We start from the raw sequence: 18,839 nt of genomic DNA on the forward strand, positions 1-18,839 counted from the left end.
TTTCTTTCTAATCATATATATATTATCATTCAAATTTAAAATTTGAATTTGTAGGCGTATAATTGAAAAAAAATACAAACATTACAATTTTTAAAAAGTTGAATTCCAAAACATGATTAAATAATTGGAATGGAGGGAGTAAAAAATTTGAAATCTACCAAAATCACTCTACTTGTTTGGATTATTTAAGAGGTATTTGGATTTATAATTTATCAATTGTTAAAATACATTTTAAAAGCTACAATGTGATCTATAAACTCAAATACCTCCCATCTAATCTAAACAATCTAACCAATTAAAGAGATGTGAGAGAATATTAGATATCTCTCAAACAATCTAAACACAGTCTAAGGCTTTGTTTGGATTGCGTTTTCTAGGATTTTTTTTAAAAATATTACTGTAGCGATTTGATGTATGTGAGGAAAAAAATTAATAGGGAACTATAATCACCAAAAACGACGCAATTTTCGGGCGGAAAATAGCTGTCCAAATCGGGCCTAAATTTTTCTCAAACATCTAACTCCAATCTACATTAACATTGCAAATGGCAAGCCTAAAAGATCAAACAAATTAAAGAAAGATCCTTTTTTTTAAATAAAAAAAAAAACCTTTTTGTTTCCACCCCTTTAGCAAAAATTTATTGTCGATTAATTTCTACTTCTCATATATTACTTGAATTTTTTCATGGATGTTGAGTGCCTGTGATTAAAGGTAGTGAATAATGATGTTAGGAAAAGAATTTTACAAATTATTGCTCGATGATTTGCAGTATATCTCCACCTGATTGGGAAGATATATTAGTAAAAATGTGCATAGACCGTGGCATCGTTGTTTGATGAATCATTTGAGTTGATGTTTTTAGGATGGAACCATGGATGAACTAAAACACATGAGAAGATCTTTAGTGGTTTGAAAACATTAAATGCATATTTTTCCTTCAAAAAATGACTAACACGAACGTTACTAGTTGCTGGGGGAAGGCTTATGAATCTCTTCTTCCTTATTTTTTTTCCCCCTGACATTCATTTTTAAATTATATCTTTTGGATTTGATTTTAATCTTTGGCTTTTTAATTTCTTTTCCATTCTTACTTTTATTCTTATGTTTGTTTGGATTGGCCTTTATTTCCCCATATATATTTACTTACATCATCATTACAATTTTCAATACACCTTTTTACCTTCTCAATTACCTTTTTTATCTCACATACATCACATCACAAAAAGTGCTACAGCCTGTTTTGCATTCTGCTTCTTGATGTAGGGTGTTAACTTGTGTGGACGTGTGACTAATTATCTTAAAGGGAGGATGATTTTTTTTTTTTTTTTTTTTTTGTTTTTGTGAAGCATTCCCCCAACTTTATTATGTCTTTGAGGGGAATCAAATATACCATTTTAACTACTTGATGACAATGGAACCATTGTCGAATTTTTAATTGCCTTGTATTTTTGGCTAGGCTGCTGTATACTGGATTCTATTTAGTCTATGCGGGACAATATATGTATTGTGGGCTGTTATCCATTTGATTTGGATTTTAAGAGGTGGTAATTTGCTGTAATATTTGAGAGCAGTGGTGTTGAGAAAAAGTACCCGTGGCATCACACATTTGCTGGCTAGGAATTGACTATAATTATGTATCCTTGTGAACAAAAAGGCTGTTAAATCTTTGTACAGAAATTTGCATTGTGAACAAAAGACTGTTAAATCTTTGCAAAGCTATGGCTTCAGCCATTCAAAGATGGTTCTCCCATGCATTCTAACCAAAGGACCGTACTACAACAGATCTTTGTACAGAAATTTGCATTCTGTTTTTCTTTACTCCTTTGCGTATTTGCCTTTGGAATTTATTTCGAAGGGTTCATTGCATTGACCTCCCTTGAGGTTTAACACAACTACTAATCACTCCTTGAGGTTTCACCGAATAACAAAATGAACCTTCAAACTACTAAAACTGTAACAGACACCCCCTTCTTGTTAGTTAACTAACGATTGACTATCAATCTTGATGATTTCAGCATAAAATAGACAATGAAAATCCTATAATACCCACTCTTAAAAGCCATTGTATCATCTTTTATTTTCTTTCTCTTTTTTTTCATTTCTTCTTCCTTGTACCTTTAGTCTTCTCCATCAACTTTGACCCGCAATGACCACGGCAAACTAAACTACGGGTAGCAGCAGCACCACCAAAATTGAGAAATTACACTAATAAAATCGCCTCCTTGAGTAGTACATGATTCTTGCCTCAAAATTGATCAAAAGTAATGGTAGAACAGCTATACAAAGTGAAAGCTATGGCTACTGCTCCGTTTCTTCTCACTCAAATAATAGGCATTTTGATGAAACTTATAACAAAAACTATCCTTAAAATGAGGAACATATAGATATGGCAGAAACTGAAACATTAGGGAATCAAATAACCATAGATAAAAAACCTCATATATCCCAATTTTTCAAACTAAAAAAAAAAATGAACAAAGAGTAATCACATATAAGCTATCACAAAATGATTCAACCTAAGATCCAAGCTCCATGAATCCTAGAAATAAATTTCCATGCTTATCAACAAAATACTCCAATCTTATAACGGCATTCAAACAATGAAAAAAAAAAAGATTCAAGATTGAAATGGTTGAGAAAAAAAGGAAAAGAGGCTAATGCTGGTGGGGGTGGTGCACTAGTGGTAACGGTTAAAATATGTTGAGAGATTTTGATGATTTCTCATTTCTATTTTCTTCTATATTTGGTGGGTTTTGTTTATTTGTATCCTTGTTTTCCTTCGAATTATTTTCTTTTTTTTTTAATTTTAATTCCTTTTTGCATTTTCCTTTTCCATTTCAAATTTATTGAATTTGAAAAGGATAATTTTGTCATTTGGCAACCTCCAACGGTAGGATATTGACGTGGTTACCAATAAGGGAGGTAGATGTAATTTGATCAAACCTTGGAGACTGATTGGTAGTTTAATTAAACATCAGGGAGGTAAATGTAATTTACCCTATTTCAAATTGAGTGGGACACCGACTCAAAGCGGAAATTCCCTAATCTCCCCTTCGTTCCACCACTCCCCTCCCCTCCCCTCTTCTCTCTCTCTCTTCTCCTTTCTCTGTTTTCTGGGTTTTCCTTTTTGGATCTGTGTATTGGAGAGAATGGCGGCAGCATCAGGAAACAAGAACAACGCACCAGCAGCAATTGGGCTAGCGTGGGAACCCAAGCTACCTTGGCTTCCAGTTCCAGATACAGCTTCAGCTTCTTCGTCCAGAAATCACCTCCGCCGCCGCCACCACCATTTGGGGGCCGAAACTAGCACAAGCCCCTCCTCTTTTTCCTCCCAACAGGACGACCTCATAGATGGACTCTACCTTCCGCCTAACGACCCCAAAAAGCTCAATAAATTGATCAGGAAACAACTCCGACACACTGCTGGCAAGCATTGGTAACCCCCCCCCCCCACCACCCTCTTCTTTCTTTTCTTTTAACTCCTATATGACTAAATCCTATTAGTGGTACGTATTTATTTGTTTTGTGAATATCTCAATAGGATTTTACCCAGAGAAGCGTCGCATCCTATTATTATTATTATTATTCTTGTTGTTATGATTTTTGGTTTGCGGGACTGAGCTGGTGATTTTGATTCCTGAATTAGGTTTGACATGCCTGCTCCGACTCTCACTCCCGAGTTAAAGAAAGACCTCCACCTCTTGAAGGTAACCTTACTTGCTACTTTCACGCTTTGCGTCCTCTCCCTTCTCTCTAATTATCCTTCCTGCCCTTTTCTTTTACTCGTGAATTAGAAAGTTTTCTTTTTTCCCGCTCGCAAATGAGAAAGAAAGAGGAAAAGCAAGGCATCCCAATTCCCGCCCCATCTTCCAAGTTCCAACTCCAGCCATTTTCTCTCTATCTTCAGCGGCAGCTGCCAATTTTTGTTGCTTTCGCTACAAACTCGTATAACTACATCGTAGTAGTACCATTTTTCTTCTAGTTTGGACCCCCAAAAAAAAAAAAAAGGAGAAAGTTCCTCCTTTGAGCTTCTGTAGGATGCCTGACCTGGAGGGAGATGTACATGTCTTTGCTTCAATCTTTTTTACATTGCATTAGTGCAAATGTCAACATCGACTAACATGAAAAGCTGTTCCCTCTTAGTTTTAGGTTCATAAAAAACTTTGGTCTCTTGACATCTTCTTCCAAGCTTCTTCTTCCTCTTCTCTTGCTTCTTCGCCCTTCATTTATCAACTTATTCTCTTTCCGCTTTTGCTCTTTCACAAATAAATGGCACAAAGCAGATTAAGACCCACACTTATGTTTCGTATTCCAAAGTGAGATCCCGTCTATCACGAAAGAACAGTCAAATCACAGAGCATCACTGGTGCATCTTGTTTTGTTATCTGGACATATGACGACATCTTTATTTTGACCTAATGCATTTGAAAACTGTCAGTTAATTCTCATATTGTTCCAAGTCGGTGTCTCTAAAGTCTCTTTCCTGTCATCTTCTTTGTCTGTTTCTGCTAATGGTTTTATTGTCTTTATTGACTCTGCAAACTGCTGCAGATGGATTTAATGTTATAGAGGAATGTTAAAATGCTTTCCCCCCACCCCCGGGGCAGCGCACAGGGGCTGTAATTATATTGTAGTGCTTGTAGATGGATACTTGTTTGTGACTATCACAACTTGTTTGTGGTTTCAGTTAAGGAATGCTATGGATCCCAAGAGACACTACAAGAAGGGTGACTCGAGATCAAAAACTCTTCCCAAATACTTTCAGGCAAGTCTATAATGCATCGTTCATCATCTTCTTTTTTTTTTTTGGGGTTGTGGACAATCCACACCACATACCTTACTGCATATTTGCATGTACTGCCCAACTACCTTGTCATTGTTTTTTCATCTTGGATTACATTAAAAGGTGTATTATAGGATATTCTATCGACTATAGTGTGAATATGTGGTCTAATAGTATAGATGTCTGCACCTCCCGGACGCCCTATAATTATAATAGTACTTGTCAAGGAAAATCTGTAATTGAGCCTGTCTTATATTTGATCAGGTGGGGACTATAATAGAGTCTGCTTCAGAATTCTATACAGGTCGACTTACCAAGAAGGAGAGGAAGGCTACCCTTGCTGATGAGCTACTCTCTGATTCTAACCTTGCACTGTACAGGTAATGAAAGGAATCAACACTTGTTTATGCCATTACACATCATACTTCTTGTCTGGATTACTATTGTTGGCAAAAATGGTAAGCTAAATCTACACTGGTCACTGTCCTGGTGGACTGTTGCGTCTAACAAGTTATTCTTGGTTTCAAGGAACGCCGGTAGTGGTTTGTTTTGAATAATGAGAAACCAAGACTCTTATTAGTTATTTCATACATGCCATCGAAGTTCTGCCAGACTAGTTGCCATCCTCCTTTTCTTTTGGCCTTTTATGGCGATTTTCCTACTCTTTTTAACCTGACAACACTCTGCAGGAAGCGCAAGGTTCAAGAGATTGAAGAGCAAAACCGACCTGCTGGGGTTGACAAGTGGAAAATAAGAGGACGGAAGTCCATGAAGCGAGCTAAGCAAATGAGGCATTGACTGAGTTTTTATTCATCTAGAAAATGAAGAACTATTCTGCTCGTCATTTGTGTGAAAAGGAAGAGAAAGCAAACTCGCACGAAATTTTGATAGATCGTATTGCTATATCCCCTGTAAAATCTTCATTGATTTTGGCCGACTGATGAGATAAGAGGTGTCATATTTTCGTTTTGTTGTGCCAATCCAATGATGGGTTTCTTTCTGTGCTCAGATATTCTGTTGATTCATCATTATGTGCATATTAGTAGGAGGTGAGACTCAGGATAGAGTTGTTCATTGTTAATGAGTTGTTCATTGTTAAAAGAAAATCACGACCTCAAGGGATTAGGACAGAGGAGGCGCCATTCACTTGCCATACAAAGTTAATTATCGGAATGATCGTATCGTATTATCATACCATCTCAAAAGAATTAGTGTGAGGCATGGACATAGTCAACGAGCACCAAGACATGGAGTCTGGAGTGCCAAAACCTAGTTTATCAAAAGCGTGTGAAGTTCATAAATGATCAGTGTCGGAATTATATCTTCGTTCACCTAGAGATTGATCATATCTGATGGCAAGTACATCGGAATTATAACTTAAAAACTGAAGTACATCTGAACGGACATCATTATGTTCCCCGTGATGAAGCTATGCAGCTACATGGGAGATAAAAGTTTTAATCATAGTCCTAAACTCAAGGCAGAGGCTCCTGCGAATCACCAAGCCGAGACAAGTGAAGGTAGGCATCCGTCCCTGTGATAGTAAAACACCAATATTCAGAACATCAGAGTTACATTTTAAACTTAAAAATAACATAAGATGACAATTTCCAGCAAAAAGAAGCACGAGATGCTGTATAAAATAAACACAAACTCTGTCATTCTTCAATCAACATCCTATTCCTTCTTAAACTTGTAAAGGACAGGAACTTTAAAAATAGTATCTTTTAGTGACTTGAGTGCATTCTGATGACGGGGGTGTTGGTCGGCTGATATCCACGCATTATCACCATCTTAACATCGTCTAATCAAACATTCTTTCATCATAACATCTTAAGCCATTACAGCGTAAATCTCAAAAGTTCTTAAGCAGAACTACAGGACTACCAGCAATCAGCAAATTTAAACTAGTTGGAAAGCCACCAGTTGCAAAAGAATTTAACAGTTACGCACCGTATCCCTCCATGGATATAATCTGTAAATCACCACCAAAATACCGAGCATACAAGCGGCTTATTGGAAGTCCATATCCATAACCAGCCATAGTTGTTGTATTGGCGATTCCCAGGTCCACCTGCTCATCAAGGGGATTCTTTGCAGTACTGTAGAGATATGTAAAAATTTTTGGAAGGCCACTTCTTGGAATTCCTCCGCCTTCATCAGAAACCTGTGTATCAAAAAAAATAGTCAATGATGGATGGAAATGGAAATATAAAGCAGCACTTTGAAATACAAAACAAGAAAAAAAAAATATGGAAAAGGACGTGCCTTAATGGTAACATCCTCTATTCCGTCAGCGACGATTATACGAATAGGGGGTGCAACCTTGTCGGAATTCATAAACTGCTCTTGAACAGCACGCAAAGAATTCTTAACCAACTCAAAAACCATAAGATGCAGATGTGTAGGTACGTAACTGTAGCCAAAGCAGAACGCATTAATCAAGAGTGTAAAACAAACAGGACCTCAAAGCATCGCATTTCCGACTTGTACTACATAATGCAGCATACTGCCATAATACAGACTTTTGAGAAAAAGGGAAGAAGATCATGAAAAGAGGAAAAAGGGATCCGGCAATCCAAGCAGCAAACTTGAAAGACATGATCAAGAGCTAATTAGTCAGCAAACAACTTACGGAAAGGTAAAATTAGGATCCCCATAAATATTAACATCTGGAGCACTGCCATACTCCCGGAAACAAATGCAGCGGGCATCCTCACTGGCATGTCGAGCAACCTCCACAGGAGACATCTTTGTATGTATATATCCCACACAATCAGGAGGAGGATTGGGATCATGCAAAGCCACGTGCTGCCCTGAGTTGAAACATATTAGGACCAAAAAAAAAAAAATCAATTTCAGTATATGTGTAGTTAAAGATAGAAAAGAGAATGATCATAAAACGCTGCCAGAATTTGCCATGCAGCAGCCAAATGAGACAAAATAGGCATGTAAAAAGTAGGATGTGCGGCTAACCAATGAGCATGCGGATCCCAATTCTTGACATATAAAAACGGTCCAGAAACTGGTGAATCTCATCCAGATCCTGATAGTCCACCTTGGGTTTTAGATCTTTCTTTAACTGCTGGACGCCCAAAGCCATCGTGGGAACAACATTGTTGTGCCTCACCTTAATCATCTTGATCATTTGAGTGAATTCAAGCTCATCGTTCTTGTCTTTTATCTCTGGAAAGGATCTAAGATCACGAAAAGAATCCAGATACCAATCTCGCACCTAAGGAGGGAAAACAATGATATTGTTAAAGGCGGGATGATTTTGGGGAAGATCCAGGTTTGGAACTTATGCTGACAAATGGAAATTGATCGCCAGCCTGATTATGCTTGCCAATTCAGAGCATGATGCCATGACAATGAATCTAGGGATGAGCAACAATATCAGTTCAAAGGAATTGAGCTACATTCGAGGATTTACTTGCTAAGCAACATTAGCAGTAGTTCCTTGTTACTCTGGCATTAAATTCCTACAAAGAAGCGACATGCCCCAATAAGACAGAATTAACAGCACATTTCAAAATCTTTCCCTCAAGGTCTCAAGGAAACAAAAGTGGGGTGTGGTTGGTGTGCTCTGGTAGAAGATAACTATATCATTACTCTTCTATGACTAGTTATGAATTATTTATCGTTCCCACAATTTCTTGTAGAAACAACCAAGTGGAATGAAATTCCTCGCTCCTTGAAATGTCCAATCTTGAATACATGTTGTAGAAAAAAAAAGGGACCGCCCCACCCCGGGGGGTTTTTTTTTTTGGGGGGGGGGGGGGGGGGGGAGGGGTTGGGGGTACGGAAAAGAGAAGATGCGGAAAAGAAAAGATGGGGAAAAGGGTACCTACTTTGAGAACGGCAGGTTTGGAGGATAAGCCATAGGGGAGGGACTGGAGCTCAAGAGCCCTTCTGGCAATCCTAATGGAGAGCTCGTTGTGGAGGAACTGAGCAGAAAGGAGGAGGTTGCGGGGGGTGGGTCGGGAGCCGAATTCCATCATGTACCTGAGACTGACTCCGGTTTGCTTCATTCCACCATATCTATGAACTTCTTCAAGCACACCCTTAGACAGCGTCTCCTGAAGCTTTTTGGCAGCCATAATATGCCTCTGGGGTTCCCAGTATTTTCTCCCAACCAACCCAAATAACAACTTTTTTTTTCTTCTTTTGGTCCTTTTTTCCTTGGGGGGGTGGGTTGGGATTTGTTTCCCCCAAGCTTCCCAACAAACAAATTGTGAAATGAAAGAAAGAAGAAAGAAAGAAGAGGCGGGGGGGCCCCTAATTTGATCAAAGAATTGGGGAGGCAGAGAGAGGTAGACGTCGTCCTCCTCCTCCTCCTCCTACTCCTACTCCTAAGAAAGAACGAAGGAAGTTGGCAAAATTAAACATGCAGAGCCGGCTGAGTTTGAGAGGATTGAGAAGTAGGATAAATAAATAAATCAATAGCAGTAGCAGAAGGGAGGGGACGTACTTTTGTCTAGCGCTCACACGACTCACAAGTCACAAGACAAGGTGGTGCGGTGGTGGTGGTGGTGGTGGGTCATGGCTGATTGGTGAGAAGGAAAACGGAAACGGTGATGATGATGAGATTTGAGTTGAGGAATGAGGAAAAAACGAACCACACAACAAAAGCGACCAAACGAATGAATTCGGGACGGACGTCTCTGCTAAGTAGCTGTATTTTATTAGCAGTTATTTACGTATTACCCCCTGAACCTCAGGTGCACTTGGATTTACGTACCCGTATTGTTTTGGATTCATTTGAGTTTTGATAGAAAATAGAGTGCACTGGTATCTCATTCTCATTGCTATTTTTTTTTTTTTTGGGAAGTATATCGTTTTCTATAAAACAAAAAAATAGAAATATAGCAATTTAACGTATATGAAACGAAAAAATATTAATCAGTGAGAGAACTGGGATCCAAAAATATTCGAGATTTCATTCCCACTGCCAATTACCACCACTATCTCTCTGCTTCCTTGAAGAAGTCTGCATAATAATAATGGATTGGACAGATATAGGCACAAATCCTATATGACTGACTTGTTTTGCAATTTCAAAGAATGGGAGAGAAAAACCATCATATCATACCATCATGTTTAGATCAACAGTAGCAACCTTACAAAACAAACTCGACTACTTCCCTGGAGGGACAACAAATGTGCAGGTACATTATTTATTGTCCCTTTCCACCCTCACCCTCTTCCTGTTCCTGTTCCTGTTCCTGTTCCTCCAAAACTGTATGTGATTCCTGCTCAAAAAAGTAACTGAAAATCTTCAGCTAAATTAAAGAAAGAAAGAAAGATGAAGTGAAGGATCTACACAAAAAATTTGCCTGAACCAGTTGACAATAAAATGATAACGTAATTGTAAGCAAGCAAGCATGCAGAACAAAGAAACAGGAAAGAAAGAGAAGAAAAGTTCGGAGCTTTACTACTGGCTTTTCGCAGACAGATAAAGGGATTTGGCAGAGAAAGAGAGGCACCCTGTAATGTAATAGCAAATAATAATTAGTCTTTTTTTTAAAAAAATATATATATATATATTTATACATATAATTAATTAATTAATACTAGAAGGAACTAAAATCAACTATCGGACCCTTGTCCGCCCCAGAACGCCCTCCGCCCTCCTCTCTCTCTCTCTCTAGGCTGCATTGCAGAAGACCAGGCATTGGGCCATCCTTCCTTCCCTCCTTCTTCTTCTTCTCGCTGCTGTTGTTGGTTCTCCACGGCCCACGACGGCTACGGGGCTTTTGGCCGCATTTTGATTTCTCCTCCTCCTCCTGCTGCTGCTCTCTTTTCAGTGTCTTTTTGTTCCTTTTATCCTCTTTACCTTCTACTATTTCTGATTAGGGTTCTGTTTTATTCTTTCACTATTTCCCACGATCAATATATCTTGTACCAATTTTTACCATTCCTTGCGAGTTTTTCGTTGTTCTGCATAAAAGGGATGGTCTGAGATTTTGGAGAAAAGCCGCATTCTCGTTTCTCTCTCTCTCTCTCTCTTTCTGAGGGAGAGGTGCGTGCCGAGTGCCGTGTACAAAAAAGAATTTGGGACTTTGCTTCATCTTCCTTCTTAGGGACCCGAGGGACTTAGGGTTCCTTTCAAGCCAGCCAGACCATTCACAAAACCTCAAAAAAAAAGAGAAAAAAAAAAAAAGGAACATCATCAACTTACGATTATGGCCAGCAATTTGGACTTGCAGATGAGCCCTCAAATGGAGCAGATCCACGGTGAAATCCGTGATAATTTTCGTGCCCTCGCGTAATTCTTCCAATTCTTCATTTCTTTCCCTCTCTATGCAATCAATTAGCATTTCCTTCTCACTACGATTTATCCATCTTACGCGTTTCTCTCATTTCCACACTTTTCTAGGATGGATGCTAATGTTAATTGTGATAGTTATGCTTATACAACTTTTCCATGCCCAATTCTCTAACCTCTACATCGAACCCCTTTTCTTTCGTCATTTTTTTCTAAAGCCATGTCCCCGCTGCAATCTCATCAACTACACTGGTTTGTAAATGACTGTCACTAGCTATTTCTGATTCTTTGTGGTTGTGCCCAATTCAGGTTCTTAGTTATCCTAATAATCAACTTGCATCCTTCCTGCTGAATATAAACCTATATCTGCCTTTTACCTGTTACATGTACGTCTTAGCTCCCGTATTATGTATGCCGTACGTCTGAGATCATTTTCATGTTTGCGGTGCTAAAATTTATTACTTGCTTCTTTTGCTGCTGGATGATTGCTGATCAATCGCTCTTAACTCAAATGGGTTCAGAAATGGCTTTCAAAAGCTGGATAAGATCAAGGACTCCAATAGGCAGAACAAACAGCTGGAAGAACTTACAGCCAAGATGAGGGAGTGTAAAAGGTGACTGAATTTCCTTTTTTCTTCCCTGCTTCCCTTTGCATCCAGTTTTACCCACTACTTTTGGCATCTTAGTTTCTGTTTTCTAGTTGATTGGATATACTTGTGTCAAGGTTTTTATAACATGTATTTTACTCGGATTCTTGTCACCTCATATTGGCTGTTAAAGCTTGTGAATGAGGAGGAAAGCAAATGAGTTCTGGGTTAAATATGAATATTTGGTATGGGTACTGTTCATTACTTATTTGTTCTGGTATTGTTGTCCGAGAATTGAGCTGCTGAGTTTATTGGTTTGAAGCATTTTCGGGTTCCTGTGTCTAAATTTTCTTATTTTCCCCTTTTCATGATAATTTTAGGTTAATCAAGGAGTTTGATCGTGAAATTAAGGATGAGGAGAGTAGAAATCCTCCTGAAGTTAACAAGCAACTCAATGATGAGAAGCAGTCCATGGTGAGACTCTGGAATTTTGTCAAGAGCCAAATGTGACTAGAAACTGTTTTCAAAGGATGTTACGGACAAAGTGGTGCCTACCAACGTGTTTTTGTTTCTAATTGGAAGTGCAAATTCTTTAATGACATTTTCCTGAGAAACAGTCCATATCATAGTGTTTTTTGAAATATCTTTTCAACCTATTGTAGCTCCCATTTGAGGATCAAGATGACATAACATACCGTTGAAAACATGTTTCACAGTGCAGCTCTTTCAGTTCTCATTTCTTCGGCATATAGTGCAGTAGCAGCCTTAAGGCTCTGTCCTGTAGTTGCTGGGCAATTTTTGTGGTGTCGATGACCTAGTTGCTTATTATACAGTAAGGCTGAGGGATCATTTAAGGAGAACTTTTTGATCACTTGGTAAAAAGCTGAGTCTATAATCAAATGCGTGATTTATTTCTGTGCATGAGAAGTCTTGAATTTTTTGTAAAGACCTCTGGTTGGCCTGCTTATCTGTTGGTATAGACCATGTGTCATCTAAATATTAGGACCTTGTACTCCTATTCCATAGGAAATAAATTTTATGCCGAGCAGTGTACGATTATGAATTGGTTCAGCATGAGGATTGACATGCATGTGCCTCACGGATTTGCTATATTGAATTGCTGTTATTTTGCAGATCAAAGAGCTGAACTCATATGTAGCCTTGAGAAAAACGTGAGTTCTATTGTACGGTTCTTTTGCTTCTTACACAATAATTTGACATATTAAGGATTTGTGTTATCTGAAGTGTATCATACATATTGGACTGCAAATCATTTATTTGTTTCTTTTATTGCTAGAAATTTTTTCCAGTCTTGCCAGATAATAATCTACTTCCCTTTTTGATTCTGATTGCCTCTTAAATTGGTTACCTTGTCAACATCTTCCTCCATACTGATAGCTTTCTTTCTGGTGGAATCTTACCACAGCGTCCACATATGATATTTTCTGTTGAGTAGAAACAGTGTACTTTATTGGCTAGTCTGAGAGTTTCTTACAATGAACATAAATGGTACATGATCTTTAACTAAACTTGTTCAGCATCCTATTGTTGTCAAACTCCCCAAAAAGCATCCCAATATCTTTGCTCAGGTACTAGGAGCTTACAATTTGCAAAAATAATCCTATTCTTGCACGATAATCCTTTTTCTTTTCTTGTTAAATGTGCAAACTGCTTATGGTGTTGCATCGCTGGTGTTGTTTACTATTCGTATTACCTGTATGTGGTTATACATCTGGTGGATTAATAGCGATGCAACAACAAATAAGAACAATGGCACAAGCAGTTACACTTGCACGCGGTGTAGTTTTTCAAACCATTCTGTATGTCCAGAATCAAGACATGGATTTAGTGTCCTTGGAAAGATTAAGTATATAGAACTTCACTATTTTTATTTTGATTCTAAATTTCTTGATAATACTGTGTGAAGCCGATAGCAGTTGACTCCAACTGATGCTGGTTCTGCTGGTGTCATTAATTATTGGTTTGATAAATTTGTTTCTGTTAGTTTACCAATCTCTCTGTCTGGTGTTATTGCAGATATATGAGCAGTCTTGGCAACAAAAGGGTTGAACTTTTTGATATGGGAGCAGGTGCTAGTGAACCTACAGCAGAGGAAAACGTTCAAATGGCATCAGGTGCCTAATTTCTAATGCTGGGAGTATACTCTATTTTCTTAACTATGTCTGTGTGGAGATGTTAAGACTAGGTTGTACCTATTATCTAATGCATGTGCAAACATTTTAGTTGGGGCAATGGCTTTTTAGGCTTCAGTTGTCATCCGGCCGCAGACTCTGTCTTATTCCTTTCTTATTTTAAATGTTTAAAAGTGAGGATAATTGGGCGCCTTTCATTTAAAAGTGAAGAATGGAAATTACTGTGCCCTCTCTAGGATGCATGATATGGTTGAACTGCTTATAAACCAGGCATGTGATTTTAATGCTGAGTGTCCTATCTTTTCCTTGTGTACCTAAGTATGATTCTCTTGTGTCCTTGAGATTCCTTTTCAAAATCAAATATTGCGTAGGGAAGAACGAGAGGTAATGTGCTAGGCAGGCATTATTTTAATGTAATAGAAATGAGTAAAAGGTGCCTTTTGGGCGGTTAAAATACTTGTTTACAGATAGATGCTGACAATTTCTGAAGGAATATATGGGAGTAATATCAACATATGCTATTTACTCAATCAATTATTGTGCAGAGATGTCCAATCAGGAGCTTGTCAATGCTGGAATGAAGACAATGAATGAAACTGATCAGACCATTGAACGCTCCAAGCAGGTGAATTATGAACTTTGAGCCTGTGGCATGCTTTTAAGATGACACAGATTTCTCAAAATTATAATGTGACCGCCAATTTGTAGGTTGTTCATCAAACCATTGAGGTGGGAACGCAAACTGCTACTACTTTGAAGGGCCAAGTGAGTAAATGCTCAATCTCTAGTTTTTGTTCATTTTGAGATTTTCTGGATCAAATTTCTCTGATCTTCTCGATACCAAATTCATACAGACTGAGCAAATGGGCCGCGTTGTTAATGAGTTGGATACAATTCAGTTCTCAATAAAGAAGGCATCACAGCTTGTCAAGGAGATTGGTAGGCAGGTATGTTTCTTGTGCTTTTCCCTTGATTTTCATATTCGCTACTCTTAATCTTATCGTTTGAGCCTCTCATGCTTTTCAGGTTGCCACAGACAAGTGCATCATGTTTTTTCTATTCCTCGTTGTCTGTGGAGTAATAGCCATAATCGTTGTGAAGGTAATTTCTCTAGTTTTTGGGTTACAATGTTTTCAAGTAGTTGTTTTGCTATTTTTACATTATGAAACACAGCACCATCTTTAATTTTTGCAATGGCAGAACACTTATCATTGTTTTTCTTGGGTAACTTTCTTTTGTTGACAGAGGCGGCTTTCTAAGACTTGCCTAAAAGGATTCCACAATGATCTGAAATCTGTTTTTATCTACCTTGACATGTTTATATATGTTAGGCGGACACTATTGTCTGTTTAGGAAACATAATATTGCTTGATGCTTCGTCTTATCTACATTGAGACAACCGTTCTTAGCAGAGATTATGTCTTCTTTTCTTTTTTTGGTAACTCGTACTGTTTTGCTGAGTGATTGTACCATAACTTGCTTGTTGTAGTGATATGCAACTCAAGCTGCAGTAATTGAGATAGATAAATGATTGTTTTGGTGTTTTGGCTTTTTAAGCGCCTGTGTATCATAAATCTGCATGAATTGGCCAGCCTTAGTACACTTTGAAATGTAAATAACTTGTTTTCGAGACCTGCTTGAATGCTGTATCTGACCTGAATTTGTGAAATTCAGATTGTGAATCCCCACAACAAAAGCATACGTGACATTCCGGGATTGGCTCCACCTGCTCCCACGACGAGGAGATTATTGTATCTGAAGTCAGGGACAACCTATTGAGTAAATTTTGTAAAATCAAAACAAAGGATGTCTTCAACCAAATTCGTGCTGTCCTGTGAGTTTCCTTTGGAGAATGTGAGAGATGATGTTTGCGGGCTGCTGTTGTTTTATAGTGCTAATCTATTCTTAACTCGAGATGTGCATATCCTATTGTGTTTTTCTATCTTGTAAATCACGGGTCTGATTTATATATATTTTTTTCACATCCCCCTTTATTTTGCATTGTTGTCAAGGCGATGACTCTTTTGTGTAAGCGCTTTTGATCTAGGACTGCTGAAAATGTGTACGTATCAGATGCAGGCCTGTTGAACAGGGTGGACATGCACAGTGGTCTTTTAAGCCCCCTATATCTTTCCATGTGGTGGGTGGGTGGTTGGTTGGTTTGCCATCCGGCAGCTATTCTCAGACGCCAATTTTCTGCAGTTGGTTGCATGAACTTACAGAATGTTTGTCAACTTGTAACCAACCTCTGCCTGATGTGAAATCATGTGTAGACGGTGATCCCATCTACAAAAAGTACGCACTCGAATTCTGTACATACACTGAATCTTTTGGGGATTTTATGCTTTGAGGTTATTGCAAATGATGGCTAAATTAATTTATGACAAAATTGTGCTTCTAAATTAGGGCTGCAAACGAACACGGTCATTCGCGAATTGGCTCGTTCAAAGCTCAAGTTGAGCTTAGGTCTGCCAATTCGAGCTCGAGCTGAACATAGAAAAATTTAATTCATTAGTTCGGGAGTTGATTGGAATATATGTGTTATACAGGGAAATTACACTTTAAAAAAAAAAAGAGAAAGGAAAAGAGCATCACCATGTTCGTAGACATACGTATACACTCATATTGAAATTGCTATATGCGTTGAGAGTATATACCACAAGGATTCTGTCGCGTATTAGACCAAGTAATTCAGGCCAAACACCAGTATAACTAAACATACTACTGATGCCCTGGTGCTATTAAGAATTAAGGTTTGCTTGTCTGTCCTCAAACTTTCCACCTGCTTCAGAAAAGCCTAATTAAATTAGTAACTACTAATTAAAAAAGCTATTACGACATCCTCTCGTCCGAATTTGCATGTTAGCTTGCACACTAACCTGTCTGGGATAATCTCCTCCTCGAATTTGGGTCCTGGGATGATCTTATTTAGATTACTGTTAAGCATGATCCTCCTTTCTTTTCTTCTTTCTCCCTCCCCCCCGCGGGGAGAAGGAGGCTTTCTAAGGTCAGTTACATTGCTAAACTCCTTTCCATACATGCTTAACATTGATTAAACTAGCTAAGATGGCCCAGAAGGGGCAAAAAAAGGAAAAAAGAAAAACAACATTGTGAAGAAGATTCCAACAAGGGTGCAAGAGCCCCGTTCCTTTTCGTTATTCTTTCAAAAAAAAAAAAAGATAAATACATTTGATCTTATAGTAAGGCCTAATTTGGGGTTGCAGTGCTTTTGGTTATTAAAAAGAAAAAAAAAAAGCCTCTAGGTGAAAAAAGAAAGTATTTTTAAGGGCGTTTAGTGAATTTCATCCCATAAAATTAGAAGTGAAATATTAGGTATTGAAAGTACAGTTAAAATTTGGTGCTTTTAGAATAGTTTTTGTATTTTACAAAATAAACTATTAAATTTAATGATTTTATCTTATATTATGAATGAAAAAAAAAAAGATAAATACATTTCAAAAATTTGAAATCACACATTATTTAATACGATAAGGACTTATTATAAACTATGTCTCCAAACAGTATAGTTAAAAACACTTAAGTACTTAATAAATGCTTTTATTAAAAATTGTATTATTATGTAAAGTTCTCTTTAATACGTTACCTCGACTCCGAGCAAACCTTAATCGTGATTGACTTGGGTATTTTTTAGTATCAACGCCACGCGTGTTTGTAATTAATTAGTAGCCAACCACTTTGCAACTTCACCATTTGCATTAATTCTATTATCCCTCGGATGTTGACTGTGCATCGGAAAACAACAAATATACATATCTGCTGCGTCCGCGAGAGAAAAAGTTTGAAAAAAACCTCAAAAATGTTTTGGTTGACAAGGATCGCAGCAGTACGAGTTTGATGGATCAACAATGAATGAACATATGAATAAACAGTATGATGAACGAATTGACAAAATTATCCCAGTACTGCCGTCCAATCCATATTTGTACGTATGAGCATGGAATTGAAGAGAGTTTGTCGATGAGAACTATTTTCCACTTTCTATTCTGGAAGAATTCAAGTAGGTAAATTTTAACGGGGTTCAAGAAATGGCAGCAGAAACAACACATTTCAGAAAATCTTTTGTTGTTACTTCATCAACTCTACCATGGAAGAGGTGCTTGAAATGAAATACTAGCTAGCTAGCTGGTGGCTTTCACGCCAACCATAAATAAAGAATGAAGCAGTCGAGTGGTACGAGGCCATATACATATATATACACACTAATATATTATAGAATGAAGCGGTCGATGTTACATATTCGTTTCATCTCACAAGACAAGGCATAATATCTGGTGAATTCTGCCACTAATTTTTATACCTTGCTTTGCTTGGTTGACCAAATTATTAGCAGGCAAACAACAGCCAACTTTCTTTTTCTAGCCCATGCATGTATGCAATGAGGATGTACTCCTATACTTGCCTGGGCAGTTGGTTGTAATTTGTCTCCGGAACCAGCAAAGGGTTTCAGACTTTCACTGGCTGCAGGCACGGTACCGTACATACATAATACATCCCTCCCTGTCTGTCTTTTTTTTTTTTTTTTTTTTGTTGGGGTCTTTGGTAGGTGGGTAGGCAGTAGCAGCACAACTATCGTCTATTGCTGAAGCTGATTTACTTGGCGCATTCATCAACCCACCCGCACCAGATGATCATGATTGACGAGCTATATACCCAAGTACACCTTCTTTCCTCGTCTTCGGCACCTTTTTCTTCTTTCCTTTTTCCCAGTCAGTTTTTGTACTTGTACTATTAAAGCCTATTACTAGAGCATTTCCACGAGAGAAATTACCCCCGGGGGTCGGGTCCCGGAGCTGGGGGCCAGCACTACTAAAACTGGCAACTGGCAGGGTAGGGGCATCCAGCCTGTTTCTTTGACTTCCAACCGACCGGGCTAAGGTTGCATTTCCCAATCATTATGTGGTAGGAGCTGTTCAAATTAAAATCCATTTCAACCAACCCCGATACCCCGCCCCCCTCTCTCTTCCTTCTTCCTTCGCCGCTATAAATGCACTACCCCTTTTTATCCTAAGATAAATTTCTTAGCAAGG

The 18,839-nt window shown here is 38.2% G+C and overlaps 3 protein-coding genes and 1 long non-coding RNA gene across 4 annotated transcripts; 2 read left to right on the forward strand and 2 right to left on the reverse strand.

Annotated features, from left to right (window-relative positions):
* The first annotated feature begins 3,035 nt into the window (after positions 1-3,035).
* Positions 3,036-5,791, forward strand: LOC113733787 (uncharacterized). The gene is made up of 5 exons (XM_027259963.2): positions 3,036-3,436; positions 3,647-3,707; positions 4,688-4,765; positions 5,048-5,163; positions 5,473-5,791. The coding sequence occupies exons 1-5, from the start codon at positions 3,150-3,152 to the stop codon at positions 5,579-5,581; spliced, it is 651 nt and encodes a 216-aa protein (XP_027115764.2). The 5' UTR covers positions 3,036-3,149; the 3' UTR covers positions 5,582-5,791.
* Positions 5,792-6,056: 265 nt separating this feature from the next.
* Positions 6,057-9,419, reverse strand: LOC113733826 (pyruvate dehydrogenase (acetyl-transferring) kinase, mitochondrial-like). Its single transcript, XM_072081580.1, has 6 exons — positions 8,635-9,419; positions 7,760-8,018; positions 7,419-7,599; positions 7,052-7,199; positions 6,737-6,950; positions 6,057-6,317 (listed from the first exon to the last, which is right to left on the reverse strand). Exons 1-6 carry the CDS (start codon positions 8,881-8,883, stop codon positions 6,259-6,261), a joined length of 1,110 nt encoding a protein of 369 aa, XP_071937681.1. The 5' UTR covers positions 8,884-9,419; the 3' UTR covers positions 6,057-6,258.
* A 383-nt stretch (positions 9,420-9,802) lies between these two features.
* On the reverse strand, positions 9,803-10,519 carry LOC140037479 (uncharacterized). The gene is made up of 3 exons (XR_011841343.1): positions 10,386-10,519; positions 10,219-10,270; positions 9,803-10,035 (listed from the first exon to the last, which is right to left on the reverse strand). It is a non-coding gene; the product is annotated as an uncharacterized lncRNA (long non-coding RNA).
* Positions 10,520-10,759: 240 nt separating this feature from the next.
* Positions 10,760-15,775, forward strand: LOC113733827 (novel plant SNARE 13-like). The gene is made up of 10 exons (XM_027260005.2): positions 10,760-11,051; positions 11,573-11,665; positions 12,019-12,112; positions 12,773-12,810; positions 13,676-13,773; positions 14,337-14,416; positions 14,500-14,556; positions 14,646-14,738; positions 14,818-14,892; positions 15,466-15,775. The coding sequence occupies exons 1-10, from the start codon at positions 10,969-10,971 to the stop codon at positions 15,568-15,570; spliced, it is 816 nt and encodes a 271-aa protein (XP_027115806.1). The 5' UTR covers positions 10,760-10,968; the 3' UTR covers positions 15,571-15,775.
* Positions 15,776-18,839: the final 3,064 nt, after the last annotated feature.

This window comes from Coffea arabica, chromosome 3c (assembly GCF_036785885.1).
Source record: "Coffea arabica cultivar ET-39 chromosome 3c, Coffea Arabica ET-39 HiFi, whole genome shotgun sequence".
Taxonomy (NCBI): domain Eukaryota; kingdom Viridiplantae; phylum Streptophyta; class Magnoliopsida; order Gentianales; family Rubiaceae; genus Coffea; species Coffea arabica.

Bases quoted from the DNA above. Each gene is read 5' to 3' on its own strand.
- LOC113733826 (XM_072081580.1), bottom strand. From the start codon at position 8,883: ATGGCTGCCAAAAAGCTTCAGGAGACGCTGTCTAAGGGTGTGCTTGAA. The intron at 7,200-7,418 runs GTAAGTTGTTTG...CTTTGGCTACAG, and splicing joins GATCCTAATTTTACCTTTCC to TTACGTACCTACACATCTGC. The intron at 6,951-7,051 runs GCACGTCCTTTT...TTTGATACACAG, and splicing joins TAGAGGATGTTACCATTAAG to GTTTCTGATGAAGGCGGAGG.
- LOC113733827 (XM_027260005.2), top strand. From the start codon at position 10,969: ATGGCCAGCAATTTGGACTTGCAGATGAGCCCTCAAATGGAGCAGATC. The intron at 11,666-12,018 runs GTGACTGAATTT...TGATAATTTTAG, and splicing joins AAGATGAGGGAGTGTAAAAG to GTTAATCAAGGAGTTTGATC. The intron at 13,774-14,336 runs GTGCCTAATTTC...ATTATTGTGCAG, and splicing joins AAACGTTCAAATGGCATCAG to AGATGTCCAATCAGGAGCTT.
- LOC113733787 (XM_027259963.2), top strand. From the start codon at position 3,150: ATGGCGGCAGCATCAGGAAACAAGAACAACGCACCAGCAGCAATTGGG. The intron at 4,766-5,047 runs GCAAGTCTATAA...ATATTTGATCAG, and splicing joins CTCTTCCCAAATACTTTCAG to GTGGGGACTATAATAGAGTC. The intron at 5,164-5,472 runs GTAATGAAAGGA...AACACTCTGCAG, and splicing joins TCTAACCTTGCACTGTACAG to GAAGCGCAAGGTTCAAGAGA.